We start from the raw sequence: 21,115 nt of genomic DNA, 5'->3' as shown, positions 1-21,115 counted from the left end.
TACGAATCCTTAAACTAGACTATTAATATTAGCTATTATAAGACTAGCTGAAAGTGCTTTAAAAGCTAGTGTTCTATCTTATATTAAGGTTCTACTGCTTTTAACTTTTACTTTAGGTTATTCTATAACTTAGTCTATTAAAGTCGCTATTATATTAAAGGCGATTTATAAGTGTTTTAGAAGTGTCTTTTATATCTTAGAAATATCTAACTAAATAGCTCTGGAAATATCTTAATAACTATTAGAAAGTAGCTATTGTTTTTTAGTAGTATAAAACTTACTTTACTTAATTTTAATAAGAGTTCTCTAGTTACTTTATAAGGCTTGCTTTACTTACTTTTAATAAGAGCCTACTAATATTGATTTAGCATTGTATCTTAAGAGTTAACTTTATTATATTTAACTTATCTGTTCTGTAGTATAAGGTAACTACTAATTAGTATTAGTATCGTACTAGTAAACAAATAATAAGTATATATTAATATATATTAAAATCTAAGGTTTAGTTTAAAGGTATTTAAAAAGTATTTATTATAAAGAGTGCTTACAGGTTAGAATATATACTACCTCTTAAATAACCCTTAGTTTATATCCAAAAGGAGTCTATCCTTTAACTAGGATTACCTGTACCCTTTGATTTCCCCTTATATTTCTATAGTAAAGGTCTGCGGACTAATAATATAAGAAATATAAAGTAAATAAATTCAGTTAAAACCCCTTTAAACTAGGTTTTTAAGCTGTTTTTATGAATTTCCAGATAGTAGATCTATATAGTTTATATAACTTTATTAAATCGTAAGTAGAATACGATTTAGAGGATAATATCTAGAACTAAAAGAGCTCTAGGTTAGATTTCTAGAATTTTAGAAAGATTTAAGGTAGATTTTATATAAGCTATTTAAGTATAGCTAGTAGAAGACTATAACGTTAAGAAGTAAGTAATAAAGCGATATATTAGAACACTATAACTAGAATACTATAGTAATTTTTTAATAGTATTAAATTATTAGGATAAATAAAATAAAATATAAAGTAACTTTTATAATAAAGAATACAATAAAAAATATAATAAAGAATATAATAATATACTATAGAAATATCTGTTCAGATAATATTAGTAAAGTGTTTAAAAAATCATAAGAAATTTTTTAAAAAACCCTTAAGTTCTAGTGCTTTTAAATAGTAATATTTAGTCAGAGAATATATTTATTACTTTAGATAGCCTCATATATATTTAAGTAGTTTTTCCTAACTGAAAATTCGAACTTAAAGTAGAAAAAAATTAATAAAAAAATCATTTATTAAATCAGCGCGTTTAGAAGCCTATAATATATCTAGATATAATAGTAACTACACTTGAAATCCCCTTAGATATAGTAATAAGAATAAGTTAAGGCTATTCGTACTATTAAGTTATAGTAACTTAACAGATAGCCTGATTTACTTTTCTAAGAATTCTTAAAAGAAAATAATATATAATTAAAGAGAATAATATAAAAACTTTATATATTATTACATGCGATTATAAAGAGAAACGTGTTATTTGAATTTAAAAGAACTGAAGATATTGTTCTATTATAATAATAGCGTTATAAGATAGTAAGGGACGAAATCTTAGCGCGCTTTAGTAGTTCCGGGCTAGTGGAAAACTAAGTGACACGTTATATGACCTCGCCTTTCTCTTATACTCTCTTTCCCCTCGGCTTGAATATTAAATATAAACTTTTATAAGTTAAAGGCCTGACTTTTAAGTACTAAGTAATCAGAGGCCCTAAATAGAACTAGAAGTGTAAGCTAGAATTAGGTCTATTATAATAATAAGGGTGCCTTTAGAAGGTTTAAGAGACACTTAAGCCCTACTTAAGGCTGAATCTCTACTGATTTATTAGATAGATACCCTTAGTAGCTACCTATTTAAGGTCCAGTTTTCTATATATTTAATATTCAAGCCGAGAGAGGAAGAGTATTTAAACCTTATACTCACTTTTTTATTCTTAATAAGAGTAGTTATTATAACTCGCGTTTTATTTAACTTTACTTTAACTATTATAAAATAATCATTAGTAGCTCTCTTACGATATTAATTTCCTTTTTTATTTACCTATTAAAATATCTACTGAAAAAGCTATAGTATAAATTCTATCTTTTATCTTTATTAAGTCTTTACTAACTTTACTTTTTAGCCTTCTCCTTAGAATAATAATAATATAACTTTAGATCTAAGTCCCTCTTGTTAAGCTTATAGAACTGCGCCTCTAGTTTTTAAACTTACTAAGGATTAGCTTATATTACTAGAGACTAATACTTAAAAGCCTTTACTTAATAAAGTAGACCTCTTCACTACTTATGATTACTTCTGTTATTTTAATAATAGTAACTTCGAGACTATTATTAAAGAGCTTACTAGTAATATATTCAAGCTAAGAGAGTAAGCTTATTAACTTTTATACGAATAGGTAATAAGAAATTATTATTATTACTAGTATAAGACTTTAGAATATAATAAAGTAAGTCTTAATATAGTTGTCGCTTTAATCTAGTTAATTATTCAAATATAAACTTATATTACAGCTCTATAAGAACTAGATATAGACCCTACTAAATATAAAGAACTTCGTAACTATACTAGCGCTAAGGGTATTAAAAGCTTTTACTTAGCTAATTTTACTAAGAAGCACTTTTATAAAGTCTTCTACTCTATTTCTTTATTTATCTAAGTTAAGAAATCCACTAAGTATAGTAAATAGTACTACTATAATATCTATACTAATATCTGCTTTTAGATCTACCTCTAGCTAGACTAGAACATTAGTAAAAAATTCTGACGCCGGGTGTATAGACTAACTTATTATTTCTGCTATTTTTACTATATAGTTACTTTTCACGCTTAAGGCGGCCTTAACAACTAAAGGGTCGCTATACGTCAGCCTTATAAGCCCTAAGTGCCTTATAAGCTATATATAAGACCTACTATTATATATAAGCTAGGCCTAATTAGGAAAGATATAATATAATTAACTAGAATTAGAAATTATTTTTTATTTTTTATTTTTTATTTTATACTAACTAAAAACAGTTAGACTAGCGTAGATTTTAACTAAAAATCTAAAAAGATATACACTTTTTATATATATCTTTAAAACTAGTCTCGCTAAGTCTTTAATACTATAAATATCTACGCTAAAAATTCGCTAGTATATTTATAATTCGATTCGAGTAAATTCTATATAAAAGTGAGCTAGCGCCTTGCCTAATAGGGCAATATAAGCCTAATAATATCCCCTTATATAATATTACCTTACTAATATCCCTAGTATCTTTAGTATTTTTAATATTACTAAGGCTTTTAAGCTTACTAATATATCTTATATAATATAAAAAATTAAACTCACTTTTATTTTATACGCTAGTCCTAATTAGGCTTATAAGTACTACTAGCGCCGACGTTACTAGCGAAAATTACTACTAATAGCTTTAAGAGTTACTAGCTATTAAATTTATTAATATATAACTTAGGCTAAAATAGCGAAAATAGCGCCTCTAGCGGCTAGTTGGCCACTAGATAAAGCTAGAATTTTTGGCTGATAAAAGCCAAGACTAGATTAAATTACGATACTGAAAATTCTTAAGATAACTTAGTGAAGTTTATAAAAGAAATAACAAAAGTTAAACCTTTTAATTATATTACTCGCGCTTACTTTTATAAGCTCTCTAGTAGATTAAAGAAATAGAGAGCTCTAGTTACAAAACCTATATCTCTACTACCTTTAACTAATCGCTTTTTTACCTTTAAGATAGCTCTTATATTTAAGTTATTATAATAGAGATTCAGTAATAATTAAATTAGTATATTAATAAGCAGGATTTGAATTTCATATATTTTATTATAATAGTTTACTATAGTTAAATAAGCAGATAGGTTAAGGGGATTAACATTTTAAGCGTATTTATATTTTAATAAGAGGTTTACTTTAGAGTCTAGGAAGAGTTTATAGCGCTAGGGCTTACTTATATCTTAGCTAGAGTGTAAAATGATACTTTAAGGCTATAATCTATATATTATATTTAGTTGAGTAAGAGGATTTAATATACTTTAGAAGTAAATAAAATATAAACTACTCTACTACTAGGTTCTAATTTCTATTCACTTAACTTTTTAAGCTTATAATATAACTTTTCTGCTTTCTGGGTTCTGCTTTATCTCTTTTAAACTATAGTACTATTCTTAAGCAAGTAGTGCAGTAGGTTTCTTATTTAGTACTAGCTCTTTATTATATAAGCTTCTAATATAAATCTTCTTAAACTAGTTCTAGTTATATTTAATATTCTGCTTTTATTTATAAAAGATAAGCTTTACTAATAAATAATACAGAATAATACTGCTAGAGATTAGAAAGTAAAAAAATAGGTTTCCTTAGAATCTCTAAGGATATTAAGTATATAGATATAATCTAAGAGTAAAAAAGAGATAGCTTAGGTTAAATCGTATCTAGTCAAGCTTATAGAAGTATATTATAACTACTAGAAGCTTAACTTATAAAAGTAAAATATTAAAAAAGAGAAAGATTAAAAATCCTAGTAGTTCTTCTGCTAAAGAGTTATAAGACTCTTAATAAGGTTAAAAATAAATACTAAGCTGAATAAGTATAAGCTCTAGTAAGCTACGATTTAAGCTGCGATTTATTTAAGAGATTTATTAGACCCTTAATTAGTACTACTAAGAAATCAAATATCTAAGACGTGATAATATTAAGTAGCTAGTAGTATAATAATAAAACTACTAGAAAGCTATAGCATATAAGCTACGAAGGAAGATAAGTTAGCCCTATCGCAAATAAAATCCTTTAATTCTGTTTTTTTCTAATATAATCCTGCTAATAATATAAATAATATCCTTACTTCTTTACTTAATATCCAAAATACTTTTAGGCTATACTTAAATAAAGGAGTTAAGATAAATAGTTGAAAATGCCCTATTAATAATCTAGAGAATATAACACTATTAGTTATACTATAAGAGAATATATATTTTACTTACATACTTATCTACGATAATAAGAAGCATATTTATAAAGGATAGAATTTATAAAAGAGATTAAGTACTAGCTCTTTTAGTAAAGTTCTATTAAGCAGAGAATTAGCGTCCAGGCTTTAGATAACTGTTGTATTTAATACGCCTAGGCTACTTATCGCTATTCTAGATTACTATTCTAGTAGGACTAATAAGATACTTATAGTAAGCTATACTTGTTTTATAGAAATACTAAGATATCTAATATATTTTTCTACCTAATTTCCTAACCTAAACCTAAATATTTACTTATTACTCGTACCTTATAAGATTATAGTAGCTATAGAACTAGTTATACTTTTTAATATCAACCCTAAGAAAATATACTATACTACGGACTTACTATTTATTAGAGCTAACTTTGCTCTACTAGGCTTTCAGTCCTACTTTATAAGTAAGCTATTAACCTTATAACTCTAGTTATAAAAAAGGCCTTACTTAATATTCTCTCTAGTAATATTCTTCTTACTTTTAATAGAGTAGTAAGGCTATGAAAGAGATCCTTATAAAGAGTAAGTCTAAATTTACCTAGATAACTCGCTTTATCTAAGGTTATTTATTCTAATCTTAATCTAGTCTCTCTAGTAGAGTTAGCCGTAGCTACTACAATAGGACCTATATAATCTACTATTATATAAACGGACTTTTTCATAAGCTTAAAGAATAGTATAATCTTTTTAATATTTGATCTAAGATTTAAATCCTAGATATACTTTTATTTTAATTAAATTAATATAGTAGTAGTAAGAGCTTGCCTTAAGACATACGACTACTATAGCCTTTTTAGTTGTAATCTTAGTCTACTAAGCCTACTATAAATTGCAGTTATCTGATAAGTATTTGTAGATTAACAGTTATATTACTACTAAGAATTATTAATAGATAAATTATATAACTACTAAATGATTTTAATAGTTTATAAATAGTTAATTTAATTTTAATAGCTTAAACATATAGCGATTATATAATATATAACTATTATGTATCTTAACGCTTAGATAATAATTATTTAGTTCTTAATAGTTTAGTCATATAATAGTCATGCTTTTATAACCCTTAATTTCTGCTTATAGTCTAATTATTATTAATATATTTTTAGTGCTTCTTAAATACTTATATTATATGATAAGCATTATAACTATTAGATAATCGAGAGCAAAACCTCGATTACGCCTTTAAGGTATAATCGCTATTACTCTTAGTTAGAATAAGTAAGTACAAATTAGAAGTAAGTGTAGATTTTTATAATTTATTACCTTTAATAACAGAATAAGTATAAATTACTATTAGAACTATATATAAACTAGTGTAAATTGTTAATTATTATCAGGATGCTTATTACTCTTAGAATTATCTAAAGAGATACTACTCTAATAGCTTAAATCCGACTCTCTTTAAAATCAGAGTTATTACTAACTTTATATAATAAATTATTTAAATCTGCACTATTATCTAAATTAAAACTATCGCTATTAATTCCGAGGTCTTTAGTACCTTTTAAAAAGATAAATAGTTGTTTAGAGCTTTATATTACCTATTATATTAATAGTTATTTATAATTCGTTATATCTAAGAACTAACTTAATAAGAGGTAATTTAAGCTTTAAAACGCCTCCTTTTCTAAAATAAGTAACTTACTATTCTAAAGATTACTAAGACTATTAAATTTCCTTTATATTAAAGATAAGAACTAAGAAAAGATTATTATCTTTAATAATCTAACTATTACTTAAACGCTTATAAAGTGTTCTTTTATAAGCTTATTTTAAGGTATATAAATCAACTCTTTTCTAATATTTAAGGTCTTACTTCTCTTTCTATAACTTATTAATATAGCGCTAAGCTTTTAAAGTGTTATATTATATTTTCTTAGTCTCTCTCTTTATAATAAGTTTATTAGTAACCTCTTTAGTAAGGTTATTTTTAAAATAGAACTACTTTTTACCTCTTTTCTTACTCTTAATCTCGTTTTTATATTATTAAGATAAAATAGTTAACTCTTCTGTTTATAAAAAGGTCTTAACTATAACTTAACGTATATTACATAAGAAAGCCTTAAACTCTAGTTAAAAAGGACTACTTAAAAGCTCTATAATCTTATATTACTATTTCTAAGTAAACTCTTTTATATATATAAGTTTTCGTAGAGTTCAAAGAAGACTAGGTTTATTAGTTATATTAATTTTAGCCTCTAAAGGTATAAAGATCTTAAGGTTCTTAAAATAATAATTATAGTTAATTAGATATATACTAGACTTTTTTTAGGCCTTTTTAATATTATACTAACTGAACGTTTAGTTATAAATTACCTTTAAATCTTATAAAAATAAGTAGATAATATATTTAAGATTAAGCTAAGTAGAAGTGTTCTTAATTACTAGGTTATAATAGTACTTATAAAGCTAGAAAATCCTAACGTTAAGAGGTTATATATAATACATTAAATATAGAATTAATAGAAAAGATAATATATTACTTAAGTTAGTTAAGCTAATAAATTCCGAAGTCTTATAGCTTTTATAATTATCTATAAGTATAAGTTTCTATAGCTTACCTAGTCTATAGTTAGAATTATAAATATAATACTTTAAAAAGAGTATAACAATCTTATTATCTATAAAACCGCTATTACTTTCCTTAATATATATCCCTTTTAAATGCTCTAGAATAAACAACTTTTATATAAGATATTTCCTTTAAATAAGAATTATAAGAGGAATTAGTCTTCGCTTAGTTATATTAATTATCTTAATACTTATAATAAATCGTTAGTTTTCAGAGCTAATAAAGTAATACTATACTTAAATATTAGTTATAAAGCTATATGATTAAATATAAAGATCTTTATATCTCTTTAATTTACTTTAGAACTAATACCTCTAAACCTCTAGAGTAGCTAATATAAAAGCTAGTCTTATTAAAATTAATAATATCTTTTAGTTTAACTCTTATTCTTTTATAAGTACACTAGAAAGACTTAAACTATTGTTTAACTATCTTTTAGTCTTATATTAATACTTATACTTAAGCTAGAGGCTTTATAGTAATCTTATAAAAACTACTCCTTTTTTATTATATTATAAACTAACTCTAGAAAGGATTAATTACTATCTTATTATATTACTATCAAATAGTATAAATAACTAATAAATTAACTTCGTAAAAGGCTAAAGCTAATTAATAATTAATTATAATATAAACGTATATAACGTAGTTTCATAGTAAGCTTAAAGTATCTTATTTTATCTATTATATTATTTTTTAGTACTTTACTAATATAGAGAGCTATTTAAGGTTAATAAGTTAATATTAAAGATCTTTACTATTATATTCTATTACTTTTAAAGGTGCTCTTAAAGTTATTCTTTTACTTTTTAAAGACGTGTTTTTAAGTCGTCGATTATATTAATAGAGCTATTTCAAAGCTTAATAGCTCTTAGACGCTTTAGAAGGTAAAGGAGCTATAGCATTTAAATTAGATAAGTTTACTTATAACTTATTATAATAAGTAAGTAAAAGTATATCTAGTAATAATATAAAAAAGCTAAAGATTTAGTAGAGAATTGAATATATATAAAATCGTAAAAATCCGCACTTGCTTCTAATCTACACTTACTTATTCTAACTAAGAGTAATAGTAATTATAAGAAGCTCACCGCTAGTCAGCTGACGATTAGTCTAGCAGTCTACATCTTAACTTCTATAGCATGTCTGATGGGTGGGGTGGGTCTAAATTCGCATTGCGAGGATAACTCAGTCGATGGGGCAGCAAAGAAAGGACTGGGAACTAAGCAGTTCGTCAGACGAGCTTCAGACTGAACCTCGTGGAGGACGACGAGAATCCATGATACTATAGTATGAATGACAACATGATGGCATGGTTCGCTTATCCACAACTCGAATAGGAATTTCTCCCGCAAAAACGTGTGAGCAAACTCTGAAGGCTTTGGCTCCTAGATTCGACTTCTTTGTCATAGTCAGGCCTGGTACGACACAGCGAGAATCCTTGAGAGGTCAATCTCAGTCTGGTGAAAAGACCTGCGCGCTTCTGTCAACTGAGTGAGTGAGTGAGTATGCTGTCGTTACATAGTACTGCTTGAATCCTCCACTCTCTCCAGCCAAGGTAACCCAGCCCTTCAGTGAGCTCTACCATCTGATCTCCAGCTGCCAACGGTACCTGCATTAAACCTCACGACACTATTCCTTGAGCACTATGCTAGCTCCTCCCAGTAAGTCCCTCGACCTGGCCCGGCCTTCAGGATTCACGGCTCGACCTTCATGTGGTATTTGGTAGTATCAATCTCGCCATCTTCAGGCTTCATCAGATCGGTAAGCGAGGCCACGAAGATATCCCGGTTCAATTCATCGGGGTATCTTTCTTTCTTGTGCCTCTCGGAGATATGCGGCTTGAAGTGCATGCAAACGTCAGTAATGTACCTCCGCAAGGGGTCCCCATCCTCGGTGTTGTCGTAGACAGAGTGGAAGGCTTTCGTTTGAATATCGCCCTCCATACGTCGTCTTGCCTCCAGAGCATCAATAGCATCATTGGCAAGTCTCGGCATCTGCAATCTTTTAGCAATAACATAAAGGCCCATTGTCCTTTGTTGAAATGGCGGTTCGTCTCGCTTGTTGATCACTCTTTCCATGTAGAGCCAATTAACAAACAGACAGAACACCTCCATATCTACGTCTTGGAGTGACCTTGGTAAAAATGAGAGCTCGCGGGAACAAGTTTGCTGGCACTCTTGTGCAAGCAACGGGCAATGCCACCAAAGGAAGTCGGCATATATTGCGAACGTGGTAGAGCCAAGTGTGATTTTGAGTATATCGGAGTGTGGCTTCCTGACAGAATGAATTAACAGCTGCCTTGCTACTTCTAAATTGGTAATTGTGCTTACAAGAATGACGGCTTTTGGATGCCCATTTCCCCCCTTTCCAGTGTGGCTTGCTGTTGTGTCTGCTGCATTGCGAATTCCCCTACGAGCTCAGGAGCCGAATCCCGAGAACGTGGTAGCGATGTTTGACTTGATCCTCCTTCTCCTTGAGACATTCCTGCAAGACTCTTCCTCTCGCTTGAATTGGAGGCATGGTTTATGCACGTAGACTGACCAGACTTTGTACCAGAGTCCTGGTGCACGTTCCTCACATTATAATTGTTCCCCCTTGAAAATCTAGGGGCTATCAAGGGCACCTTGCCCTTAATTGGCTTTCTTCTTGCAGCCTTTCTTGGCGGAGTCCGTTGCCTCTCCACAAACCACCGCCTCCATTCACTACTGACGCTCTTGAGCTTTCTCTGCAGGCGCGGCTGACTGCCTTGTGAGGGTGGAATATCGAAAGGAGGTCCAGAAGACTTTTGAAATGGTGCCGTGTCCAATGACCCGAGGGGAGATCTTTCGAAGTCGAACGTAGAGCATAAAGAAGAGCCTAAGTTAGACTCAGTAGAGAACCCATCATCTGTTCTAAATGTTGAAAATAACTGCGAGAAATGAATAGTTTCTGGCGAAAACTCCGGCTTGAATGAAATTTGATCCTGTGCCTGAGGTTCGAAGGAGGGTGCGAGCTCGAGTACCTCAAGGTTCAATGAAGGTTTTTGGTCGTTTTCTGCATCAGAGACCAGATTCATAATGAGATTGTGTCTTCGTAGGGCCGCGATCGATCTAGAATCTTTGTCCTCGGCCCCTGTTCTGGCTCTATGTCGATTTCTCGTACTGCCCAAAGAAATCGTGGCGTTGTGTTTGGTGTCTTGAGTTCGCTTGATCACAACCGGATTGAATCGAGTTGAGTCGCAATATTCTTCCTTGGGTACTGTTGAGATATCCTCACCCATCATGCCCATGACTTTACTGAATTATTAGAACGTGAGAGCTTCAGAAAGAGGATCTGAAAGGTGTGAGGATGACTAAATGGTGAGTTTTGATTATGAATTGTGAGTGGAGATAGAGTCCAGACAAGAGCAAATGAATTGATTAATGTGGCAATTTCATATTGGGTGTAAGTATATGGACGCAGCACGAAGTAGCTGGAGAAAGCTGAATAAGTTGCCAGACGAGTCTCGGGCTTGTAAGCAGTGCGTGTGTTGAAGACCGGCATGAACACCTAGAAACTAGAGATGTAATGAGTCTGTGGAGTAAGGCTTGATCGTTTGTAAGAGTCAGATGGAGGTTGTTTGCTCGAAGAAGACTAAGTTGTGTCCCGGAGAGGTGTTGTAGTAACTTACATGATTAGGGGCTAGACTAGCAAGGAGAAATAAGAAACTGCAATAAGCGAGGGGAATCAACAAAACCCCCTGGAAGCACACGTCAAATATTCTCGACCACCTAATAGGGAACATAAATAGCTAGCGCATCATCATGTGCTTAATTCGAAAAGGTGAGCAAAAGAACAAGTCAGCCAGGTGAAATGGATGGAATGATTAAAAGGATGAAAAGCCATATATTCGGGAGGAGCAGTCCTCCCAAAGCTAAGAAGAACATGTGCCGCACGAGGGTTACAAATACCTCACCTCGACCATCTATATTGTGTGCTGGAAAAAAGGTAAGAACATGGCACCGGAGTAAGGTGCCAGGCAGCTTGCGTAGATCAACACCATAAACTGGGTTGTCTTCACATTATTCACCTTCCGAAGATCTTGTAAATTGACAGGCTTAGATATGCTGATAGTGATGTAGCACGAGGGCAAAGTTGAAATTGTCGTGAAAAAGTAACAATGCAAATTCGAGGAGGAGCAACTCGCATTCACAAAACTTCTCTTGAAAAACCGCCATTTTTCTAAGATCCTGGCTCTGGAAGACCCAGTAGTATACCCTAATCTACCAGGTGACTTTTCTGCCAAACCCCGCATAGTTCGTTCAAGGCTTACAAGTGAATGGCTGAACCACTTTCCTAATCAGCGAGCCAGAACGAATTTTCACAGGAAAACTACTAAATGCTCTCTTAGTGTGAAGCATACGAGCCCCACTACTCTCCCATGCATCGAATATTACTCCGCCGCAGCATCACAGGCCCTCCACCACAATCCTGCACGGCCCCGTCTTACCACAACCCGTCCGTCCCGCCCAGCCACAAAGGTTTCCTTTCGAAAGCATGCAGAAGACAACTGTCATCCCAAATCAGCTATTCCATCTGAAACTATACCCCTGAAATGACACGGAGTATGAATCCCGCACGGCCATCCCTCGATTCAACTTGGGAGACTTCAGCCAACATAGCATGCTTTGGAACTTCCAAAACTCGTCCTGGAAAGATGATAGCAACACTGCTTGTTCATAACAGAATGATTTTGACACTAGAATGTTGTACAGTGGGCACACGGGGAGCAATACATCAACTAACAATGCATAAGATTGTAGGCCACATCGACCACACCCCAAACAATTTTTAAAAATGTAAAACCAACAATCATATACCTACATTGGCCTCCAGCTCCTTACCAGCACTTCCAAAGTCTTGCTCGTAACACAAGAAAAAGGACATGCAGCAACGAGATACCAGAGACGAGGCGGAAATTGCTACCTACCCATCACTCACTCGGCACAGAACAAGCTTCTACTTTCATGCCCCCATTCGCCCCCCACAAATGTCCCAACACCCAACCAAGGTGGGATTATCCGAAATTCGCATCTGTAGACGACATTACCCCCAACCAACCAGATTGACAACCACACTTCCAATCTAATAGTATAAAGAGTTTGGATTACCCATAGATTGTACCGCGACGTTTGTGCAGGCTGGAATCTGCACCCCAGATCGCGTGGCCTGCAGAGGCAGCACATTTGCTGTTCTGCTATGTAACGACAGGTCAAACATCCATGTGCCTGGCCATTGACTCGCGTCCTATTGATACGGCTCAGACGAATGGGGAGAGAGACGTCGGGGCCAGATACCGAGAATCCGTCCAGGCTGCTGCCGGGGGAAGGCTCACATGCTCATGTCATGTTTTAGGACACATAATCGTGTATCCTTTTTAGGCGAAAATTCCCCACAATTCTCAGAAGAAGACGAGGGGATAGATATGGAGAGTACATGGGAGATATTAGATGATAACAGAAAGTTGGAGTTTAGTTGGTCATGGGAAGTGGGTAAAGAGACCCTATTTGTTGGGTGGTGCATGCGATCAGCCCCCAATTGGAATACTTATGCTTGCTTGCCCGACTGCTTCATTGTCCCCCCCTGCTCGCATTGCAGGTGCACCATTTCCCAAAGCGAACCAGAAGATACACCCGTGCTCCATCAATCCTGATCCGTAAGCCTACAGAAGGACCGCTTGCAGAATAAGACCGCGAAAATTTATTGGACAACTATTTTGCACCACCGGGGAAACACATTCAAAAGGATGAACGCCTATTCTCTTGCTCGGAAGAAGTAGAAAACCTTGTAAGGCCAGAAGGGAAACCGAACCACGTGGATATATCAAAACTTCTATGTAATGGTGTGGTGTATGCGGCGGAAGAAATCGAATCGAAGACAGGCAGATTTGTGGTATAAATCGATATGTGTAAAAACCATGCGACTGATATAATGGGTATTGGAGTTGTCGAAGTAAAACCGAGGGGATTGGTACTGCGGAAAGATGCCGGGCCGGCTTACAGTTCGAAGATGCTCTAGTACCTGGTCTGTCCAGATCTTGGGACAGTGGCGTGAGAATAGGTGCGTCTCGTTTCGTCGTCAAACATATCATTTGTAGTAAGGCGTTGTATCTCTTCGCTGTCATTCGTGGCGTATGATGTGAGGCTTGTGTGGTTGATATTGGCTTATAGGAAGCCGGACTCGGCTAAAACCCTATGTTCGACCAACTTGGTAAGCACGTTCCTTCTACACCCCAAATAGGCAATTGCATCTTGCGGGAATTCTCAGATTTGATCTTTAGAGCTTCATAAAGGGTACCCGCCATAGGTTGATATCTCCTCCAGTCTCACATACCTTACTATCTTCTCGTCTTCTCTCTCACGTGGCTCAACTGTCAAGCTCTTCTCATACATCTCGTGTACATCTCCTGCTGCTTGCATGTTGCTCAATATGTATTCTTGAAGCTCTGGAACTGCTTGCAAGGGGTAAGGCACATTCTGGTACTGTTGTATGTCACGAATAACTTCTGCTGTCTTGGCACGTTTGGCGAAGTTAATCAGTGTAGACTTCTTGATGATAGATGGAATACCATCTTCGATGAAAGTTAGATCAGTAAGATATACACCTGAGTGGCACGTTAGCACTAGCAAGCAAGGAGAGAGAGCAATTCGTACCGAAAAATGGAATACAGGGTGGATTGGCGAGATGCAAGCTCTCTCTGTATTCGCCAAAATTTTTGGTGCTCCCCATGAGTCTACGCATCGACTCCAGAACAGCAGTTGTCTTGGCCGGTACTTGATCCCAAGTTCGCTTCAGTCGGTGGATTGGTGCTGTACCGAGAGCAGAGATGATAGACGTGAGCGTGGAGTAATTATTCAATTGCCGACATTTCTATATATTATTAAGATGAGTTTACACAGGACAGTAATCGACTTACATCGGCCACGAGAACAAAGTGCTTGATGACCACAACACGCTTCTTAACATCGAGTTGTGTAAGAATCATTTCTGCCACCCAGTTCGTCAATTGATTCGAGTGTAGGATGAGTGCCTTGACGTTCGGTGCTGGCTCGGGGTCGTTCTCTCCAACCTTCTTCTGCCAAGTTTTGTTCAGACACTCTGTGGGCTTGATCTTGCCGTAGAGTTTCGATTCGACGATGGTGAGCTGGCGGGCGAATTCCGTCACGTCGATGTCCAAGAACTTAAGTTTCTTCATATTCTTTGGCATGATGGGTTGAGGAGTCGATTGACTCAGTGTGAGAACCAGCCGTTTCGCAGTAGTATCTTGTCCTCGTAATCGTTGCTCTAATACCGCCATCAACGGACCCGAGCCAGGGGTCTCCGTAGTTTTGACGGTATCTCTGGCAAATGTGTAAACATCACGAATGAGAGCTTTGGTGTCGTCACTCTGATCTTCCATCCAGAAATTGTCGAACCAACTCTTCAAGATATTAACGACTCGGAATCGAATCGGTTTCTGTTTGCGATCCCTCCAAATATCGTAGTCCGATTGAACCATACCCTCTGGTGGTTGAATTTGGAAGCGCTTGACCAACATCTCAAATAGCTCCCTGGCCGTGGTAAATGATCGATATGTCAACAAGAAGGTATTGTTGAAACTTGAGTCGAGCTTGTCATGACGAGTCAATTGTTCTACCAAAGCAAGAAGAGTTCCACCTTTCAGCTGTGGAGGTGCAACTTTCATGTCATAGGAAATGTCCTCCTCATGATCGAGCTTCAGGCAATCGGGAGTTTCGTCTGGTTGCTCGTCCCTTCGTATAGGCTCCTCACCGAAGAATTTCCGGACTTTCGAGTTCTCGCCTTTCCGATAGTTTGCGGCTGGGTCGCCCTCCGAGTATGATTGAGACTGCGCAATACCAGCTAAGCCTGGCCTTAAAGCAGTGACACGCGAATCTGTGCGTTGATGCGTGCGTTCGTATGGCATGCTTTCTACCCTTCGTGCATCCCGAAGGCGAGAATCTTCCCTTGGGGGAGGTGGTGGTGGTTCTTGGTCTTCTGGTTGCGAAGACATCTGTACTTGCTCGCCAAGTAATTGCAGAGAAAAGCCGATGTGCGAAGAATTAGTTTCTAACTGTTTTGCGCATTGCCGGACATAGTTGAGGCGCCCTTCGAGCGATTCGCCACGGATCTCAGCCCATTCGTCACCCAGAGGGCCGGCAACGGCCTGACAGGCTAATATCAGATCAGATATATTGTCATACAAGCTTTGTTTGTGTTGAGCAAAGTCAACCAACGAGGGATTTTGGAAGCTGTTCACAAGGGACGAAAGGTTGATGGATTCAACAGTTGAGACCCAGGGTTTGAACATAACCAGTACTTTCTTAGCCGCAGAGCAGACATTGTTTCCAATGACTTCGTGCCTGTAGGGGGTTATGATTTTTTCTGACACGACAAGCTGTTCTTCCAATTTTCGAAGGCTCGAAGTCAGTTGACGCTTGAGGTCTTCGAGTCGTTCCATCAATTTAGCATCCAATGTCGCAGAAGGCTCGACGACACCCTCGTCTTCGTCCAGAAAGTTCGAAGTCAATGGATCTCGAGTCCCCAGTCCATTATTCTGCCAATTGCCACCAGTCGTGCTTCCAATTACAAAACCAGGGAGCAGTCGTGGGATATCTTCACCGCGCTGTTGTCTTGCAACTTCAACATAGCTGAAGACACCCTGCAGTACACCATCGGCCTCCTGCAAGCATTTCTGATATGATTCCGCATTTGGCCAATCCGCCGCAGCAATATGTGAAGATATAACCAGTTTGGAGAACTTCGACATCATATCACGAAAGTGGGGATAGAGGGCTTTGTTCGTGGATATGATCGATGGCTGCCCAGAGTGATTATCTGTTGTGCCAGATCCAGCTGCCAGGAGCAGTCGCAAATGGTCCGAGATGTCTTCCGCACGGCTCACATATTCCGATCGATCATTGTTATTGATTGACTCTCGGTACCTGTCCACGGCCTTCTTCATGTTCGCTACGAGCTTGTTCCAAGTCAATGGTGCGGCGGAGCCATCATCGAAGAAAGACCGAGGTAGGGTTGCGGCATGTGGTGGATTGAGTGAGGGGTTCGTGAATGAGGTGGTTGAGGGACCCATGATTGGCATGGCCGTGACCATGGACAAATTGGGGTTTATGAAAGGGTCTGCAGGTCGGGATCGCGTGACAGGGGAAGCACCGGTTATCGAGTCCATTGAAGTGGCAGGAGAGATACCTTCAGAGACTAGAGACCGGCGTTTTCGAGGCTGAGGGATGGATTAGCACAAAGAGAAACATGAGAGATCCAAGCTTACATATGAGCTTCTAGAGGCGAGCATCAATGTCTCCCCCTCTAATTCTGATGCCGAGTTACCCTCGGAATCGTCATCTTCGTCCTGCATGTAACCTCGAGCCATCATCTCTGGTGGGGGTCGGGTCTTCTCAGGAATGTTAATATTCATTCGATCGCGTGGTCCGTTCTCCGTCACAGAAGAGGGAGATTCCAGCGGAAGCTCCATGCTGCTCTCGCCCGTCTCTGTATTGAAATAGAACAAACGTCCATCCGGCGTAGCTTGTGGTATCCAAAAGTCTGCCCTTGTTCGTTCATTGCTACTTGTTCCCTCAATGGGCAATTGGGTCATTTCGTCTCTCTCCGAGTCAGCGGATTCCTCTTCGTACTGGTCCTCAAATTCTTCCGTCTCTTCGTCTTCCTCCCCCTCTTCATCTCCATCATCTGCATCGCTTGCTGTGCCATTCTGTTTGCCTTCCAGCGCATCTTCCGGATTCGCAATGATCTGGCAATAATTGCTCGGGAACCAGCCTCTTACTCCATTGATGACTCCATCCCACCAACCGCTTTCCAGCTGGGTGATGACCTGAATGACATCTCCTTCGTGGAAGCTCAGGCTCGTCCTGTCATCTGCCTCGTAGTCGTACAGCGCTCGCACATACATCACCGGCTGCGGCGCGTTCCCCAAAAGACCATTCATCAGAGGCGGCGATCTGCGCTTCCCCGCAAATCTCGATTCCTGTGCTGCTGCGAACTGGTCGGAGGGAGAATATCGACCGCGAGAGGGGCGGAGAGGGGACGAGGTTCGCAGCGGACTCTCTTCGGTGTATTGTCCCACACGGTTGGCGATGTGGGAGGTGCTGGATGGGTAAGCACTGGTACTGGAATTGAACGACTGGGAATTCTGCTGATCAGGAAATATGCCGTTGCTGCGCAGTGTCATAAGCATCGTGAACTTCTTTCACCTGCATGGGGTCAATGCATTCTCAATCTTCAAGTCCAGACACAGTCCAGGACAGGGCGAGAAGTTGATGAGGGCGTGGATTGGATTTTGGTGTTGTGCTGATCGCTTTTGTTTTAGCGGTCGAGGCGTAGGTATCTCTCGGTGGTGCAGGGCCGTCGGTGGCACCAGGGTGGGTATCGGAACAGTATCGAGATCTGCGTGTCCCGTATCTTATTATTGTCGACACGCTCGTTTGCGTGCGATGGCCAGATCGAATGATGAATGGGACGAGACGAGGGGTTAGGCAGGAGAAGAGAGCAGACGCTCGGTGGCTCTGCTACTGTATCGTGGAAACGGGAACGAATATGTTGGAGATTGCGCCGTGGGTGGTCGCCGGGGCGTGAGATGGGCGGCGGGTAAAGTGCAGTGCAGTGGGAAGACTTCAATTCGCTGCGTTTGGACAGGTCTGCGAGTCACATCCGCCGCTCTGGCTGGCTCGAGAGGACCGCCAGGACCAGGACCAGGCTGATCGATTCGAGTCGGGTGTCGCTGAAGGGAGTCACCTCCTCAAATCTTTGGAGACAAGTACCCGCGATAGATAAGTGTATGAATGAATCCGAGGTTGTCAGGTCGTAAGGCTGGGCGGGCAAGGAGAAGGTATCAAGGACGCGTTGTTCGTGAAAGCCGATTGATACTTTCACGGAGGAGGGGCGGGGTGTACCGCACTGCGCGACGGGGTTGTGTAGTAGGCAGGATCTGGTGTTTTTGACGTTTCACTGTCTGACTCGCAAATGAACTGAACTGAACATGCTTGGATCACGCCGGTACTGGTGCTGGGCCTATAGAGGACGCGGACGGCAACAATCGGATGAGGATCCCGTTCGTTGCTCGCAGTCTTTTGGCTAGTGAACGCAGAATGAATAGATATACTAGCTAGGTAACAGAAAGAAGAAGGACGCCGGCTACCTGGATTCGGCAGATGTACAGACATACAAGAAAGAGGTTGAGGAGATGGGTGTTGACAACGGGAAGCGAAGCAAAAGAAGCTGAAGCTGGGACTCCAACCGTCACACTCACCTCAGTGCAGGCGTCAACTCCCTGATCCACTCTGACAAGTGGATGAGGATCTGGGAAGGACGTACTCATGGACCTGGACAGATATGACGGCTCATATCTTTCAGAAGGCAGATGATTTTTGGAACTTCAAAGTAGACCCGAGCAGGGTTGAATGAGCTGTTGGCAAATGGCAATGTGTGGCTACAAATCTATGAAGAGAAAATCAATAAGGTATTATATGAATGAACATAGGTGCGAATCAAGTGAGTCAAAGTACAATATGACGGGAAGGCCCACAAATCTCCAGATTCGCTCACGCTCTCTCCTGTTCCGCCCTCCGGCGATAGATGTCCAGCGCGGAGTCCCATTTACGAAGTTACCGATATATGGCTCAGTGACAGGATGCCCGGAGTGCTCACTTCTCACCATCTCACCATCCTCTTGCAGTTCTCTCATTCACCCACCAGGTCAGCCATCTGCTCTCAGACTCTGTGATCCAAATGTCATACAGCACAAAATCAAGGTAGATGCCCATCGAGCTATACAGTACGATGCATAGAGGGATGCTCAAGTCCTCATCATCAGCTGCTTGCTCAAGTGTGGGGAGAGTTTGTCCGAGAGCGTCCTTGAACAACGCTCAATGAATCCCCCACAACAAATCGTCACAGCGTATCCGAGGGGCGCTCTACCCCTCATCGAGTGAGTGTCTACATACTCTAACTGTACATACCATCCATCTAAGCACAATTCCTTTCTTCTTTTGACACACTCGCTCGAATCGTCCCCTCCTCTCCGTGAGCCGCGCAATGGCTCAAAGGGCTGCAGCACCTCATGCAATGCGTGCAATTCCGAACAGAAGTAGCATGTGTTATTTATCATTCCATACTGCCCACCTCATGACAATGCTACCGCAGCTTTCTATGTCGTCTCTTGACATGTCATCAAGAAGGACCGCATGGATACAACCTCAAGGTTCCTGGACGGTCCTTCCTATTCACAGCCCTGGAGTATAGGGAGTGGGAGCTTAAACCCCTCCTCCGGTCCAGAACATGTTAATTACGAGACAACTTTTTAAAACGTTCTGGCGTGTAGGTATGCAGCCATCATTTTGCCAAATATTGCTGGTAGGCGCTGAACCGTAGCGCCGATCCCCAGCTACCAATGCCAACTCATAAAAGCCGATATACTCATATAAATTACTGCACTGGTAGTGGGGATGAGCGGGACTTGCGAACTTCAATCTGTGTACATATCGTCAGTCAGCCAGCGTACTTTTTAGACTTTCACTAGGCCTGATGTCTGGCGAAATTGAGGGGAGACACCTGGTTCAGAAACCCATCATGTGCAGCTTGAACTCCACGGCCTGACGCCGTGGTCCGGATATTGAGGACCTCGCAGCATTTATTTTCATCGACCAGCGAGATTATAGGAGGCCACTGATACCCAGCCGATACCATGATTCACCACAGGACAATACCACACCCGGCCTCTCTGACATCCTTCTTCCTTGTTCGGCTGGCCCTGAGGCAGAAGTAGAAGAGGCACGACTTGGTCCGAAGCTGCGTCTATCAGCTCCAGTCTCGGGCTTCACTTGGATTCCACGCCTATCGACTGTTCTTATCTGTGACGGTACAATGAATATTTATTAGTAGCTATAATACAAAGTAGAAAAGATAGCGAGAGGAAGAGGTTCTTAAGGAGCCTTAAGAATAAGTAAGAGAGATATAACTACTAGTAAACTAAGCTAGTTCTAGGTTTATTATATAACTCTAGCTTTATAGCCTTATAATATTAGTCTTACTTATATAACTCGCTTATTATAATTAGTTTATTATATTACCTCTCTTTTTAAAGAAAGCTTATCCTTAAGTTATAAAAAAATTTCTTATAATTTACCTTAGATATTATAATATTATCTATCAATCTATTATATATACTATTATCTTTAGCTTCTTATGTAATTAGCTATTTAAGGAGTAGCTTAAATAATCTTAGTTATATAAAGTATATCTAATAAAAGTCCTGAAGCTTATATAAATAAGTTATAAAGTCTTTAATAAAGTAGAATTTAAAGTTAAAATTAAGCTCTTTTTATTTAGCTTAGTACTATAAAATCTTATCTTACTTAAAGTATACTTTTAAAATATCTTAGACTTCTTATTTTTATTTAGTATCTACTTAGATAAGTTCTTATTCTTAAA

At 37.9% G+C, this 21,115-nt stretch overlaps 2 protein-coding genes across 3 annotated transcripts; both read right to left on the bottom strand.

The window, feature by feature from the left end:
* Window positions 1-8,967: 8,967 nt before the first annotated feature.
* ONS95_008658 (uncharacterized protein) lies at window positions 8,968-10,907 on the bottom strand (the record flags this gene model as incomplete). The annotated part of the gene is made up of 2 exons (XM_058502199.1): window positions 8,968-9,913; window positions 9,970-10,907. 2 exons carry the CDS (start codon window positions 10,905-10,907, stop codon window positions 9,334-9,336), a joined length of 1,518 nt encoding a protein of 505 aa, XP_058361126.1. The 3' UTR covers window positions 8,968-9,333.
* Window positions 10,908-11,760: 853 nt separating this feature from the next.
* ONS95_008657 (uncharacterized protein) lies at window positions 11,761-20,664 on the bottom strand. 2 transcript variants are annotated; one of them, XM_058502198.1, is made up of 5 exons: window positions 16,941-20,664; window positions 14,574-16,892; window positions 14,311-14,527; window positions 13,991-14,261; window positions 11,761-13,849 (listed from the first exon to the last, which is right to left on the bottom strand). In XM_058502198.1, the coding sequence occupies exons 1-5, from the start codon at window positions 17,862-17,864 to the stop codon at window positions 13,822-13,824; spliced, it is 3,759 nt and encodes a 1,252-aa protein (XP_058361125.1). In that variant the 5' UTR covers window positions 17,865-20,664; the 3' UTR covers window positions 11,761-13,821. The 2 variants fall into 2 exon arrangements, with proteins under 2 accessions (XP_058361125.1, XP_058361124.1); XM_058502197.1 differs by having other exon boundaries at window positions 11,761-14,261.
* Window positions 20,665-21,115: the final 451 nt, after the last annotated feature.

The sequence above is a fragment of the Cadophora gregata genome (genome assembly GCF_030347475.1).
Source record: "Cadophora gregata isolate MNR1 chromosome Unknown scaffold_3, whole genome shotgun sequence".
NCBI lineage: Eukaryota > Fungi > Ascomycota > Leotiomycetes > Helotiales > Ploettnerulaceae > Cadophora > Cadophora gregata.
This window is presented reverse-complemented; position numbering and strand designations above follow the sequence as displayed.

What these genes read in the sequence shown, in the direction of transcription:
- ONS95_008657 (XM_058502197.1), bottom strand. Translation starts at nt 17,864, where the DNA reads ATGCTTATGACACTGCGCAGCAACGGCATATTTCCTGATCAGCAGAAT. An exon ending in TCGCCTCTAGAAGCTCATAT is followed by an intron (nt 16,893 to 16,940) that starts GTAAGCTTGGAT and finishes TCCATCCCTCAG; the next exon opens with CCTCGAAAACGCCGGTCTCT. An exon ending in ACTTTGTTCTCGTGGCCGAT is followed by an intron (nt 14,528 to 14,573) that starts GTAAGTCGATTA and finishes AATAATATATAG; the next exon opens with AAATGTCGGCAATTGAATAA.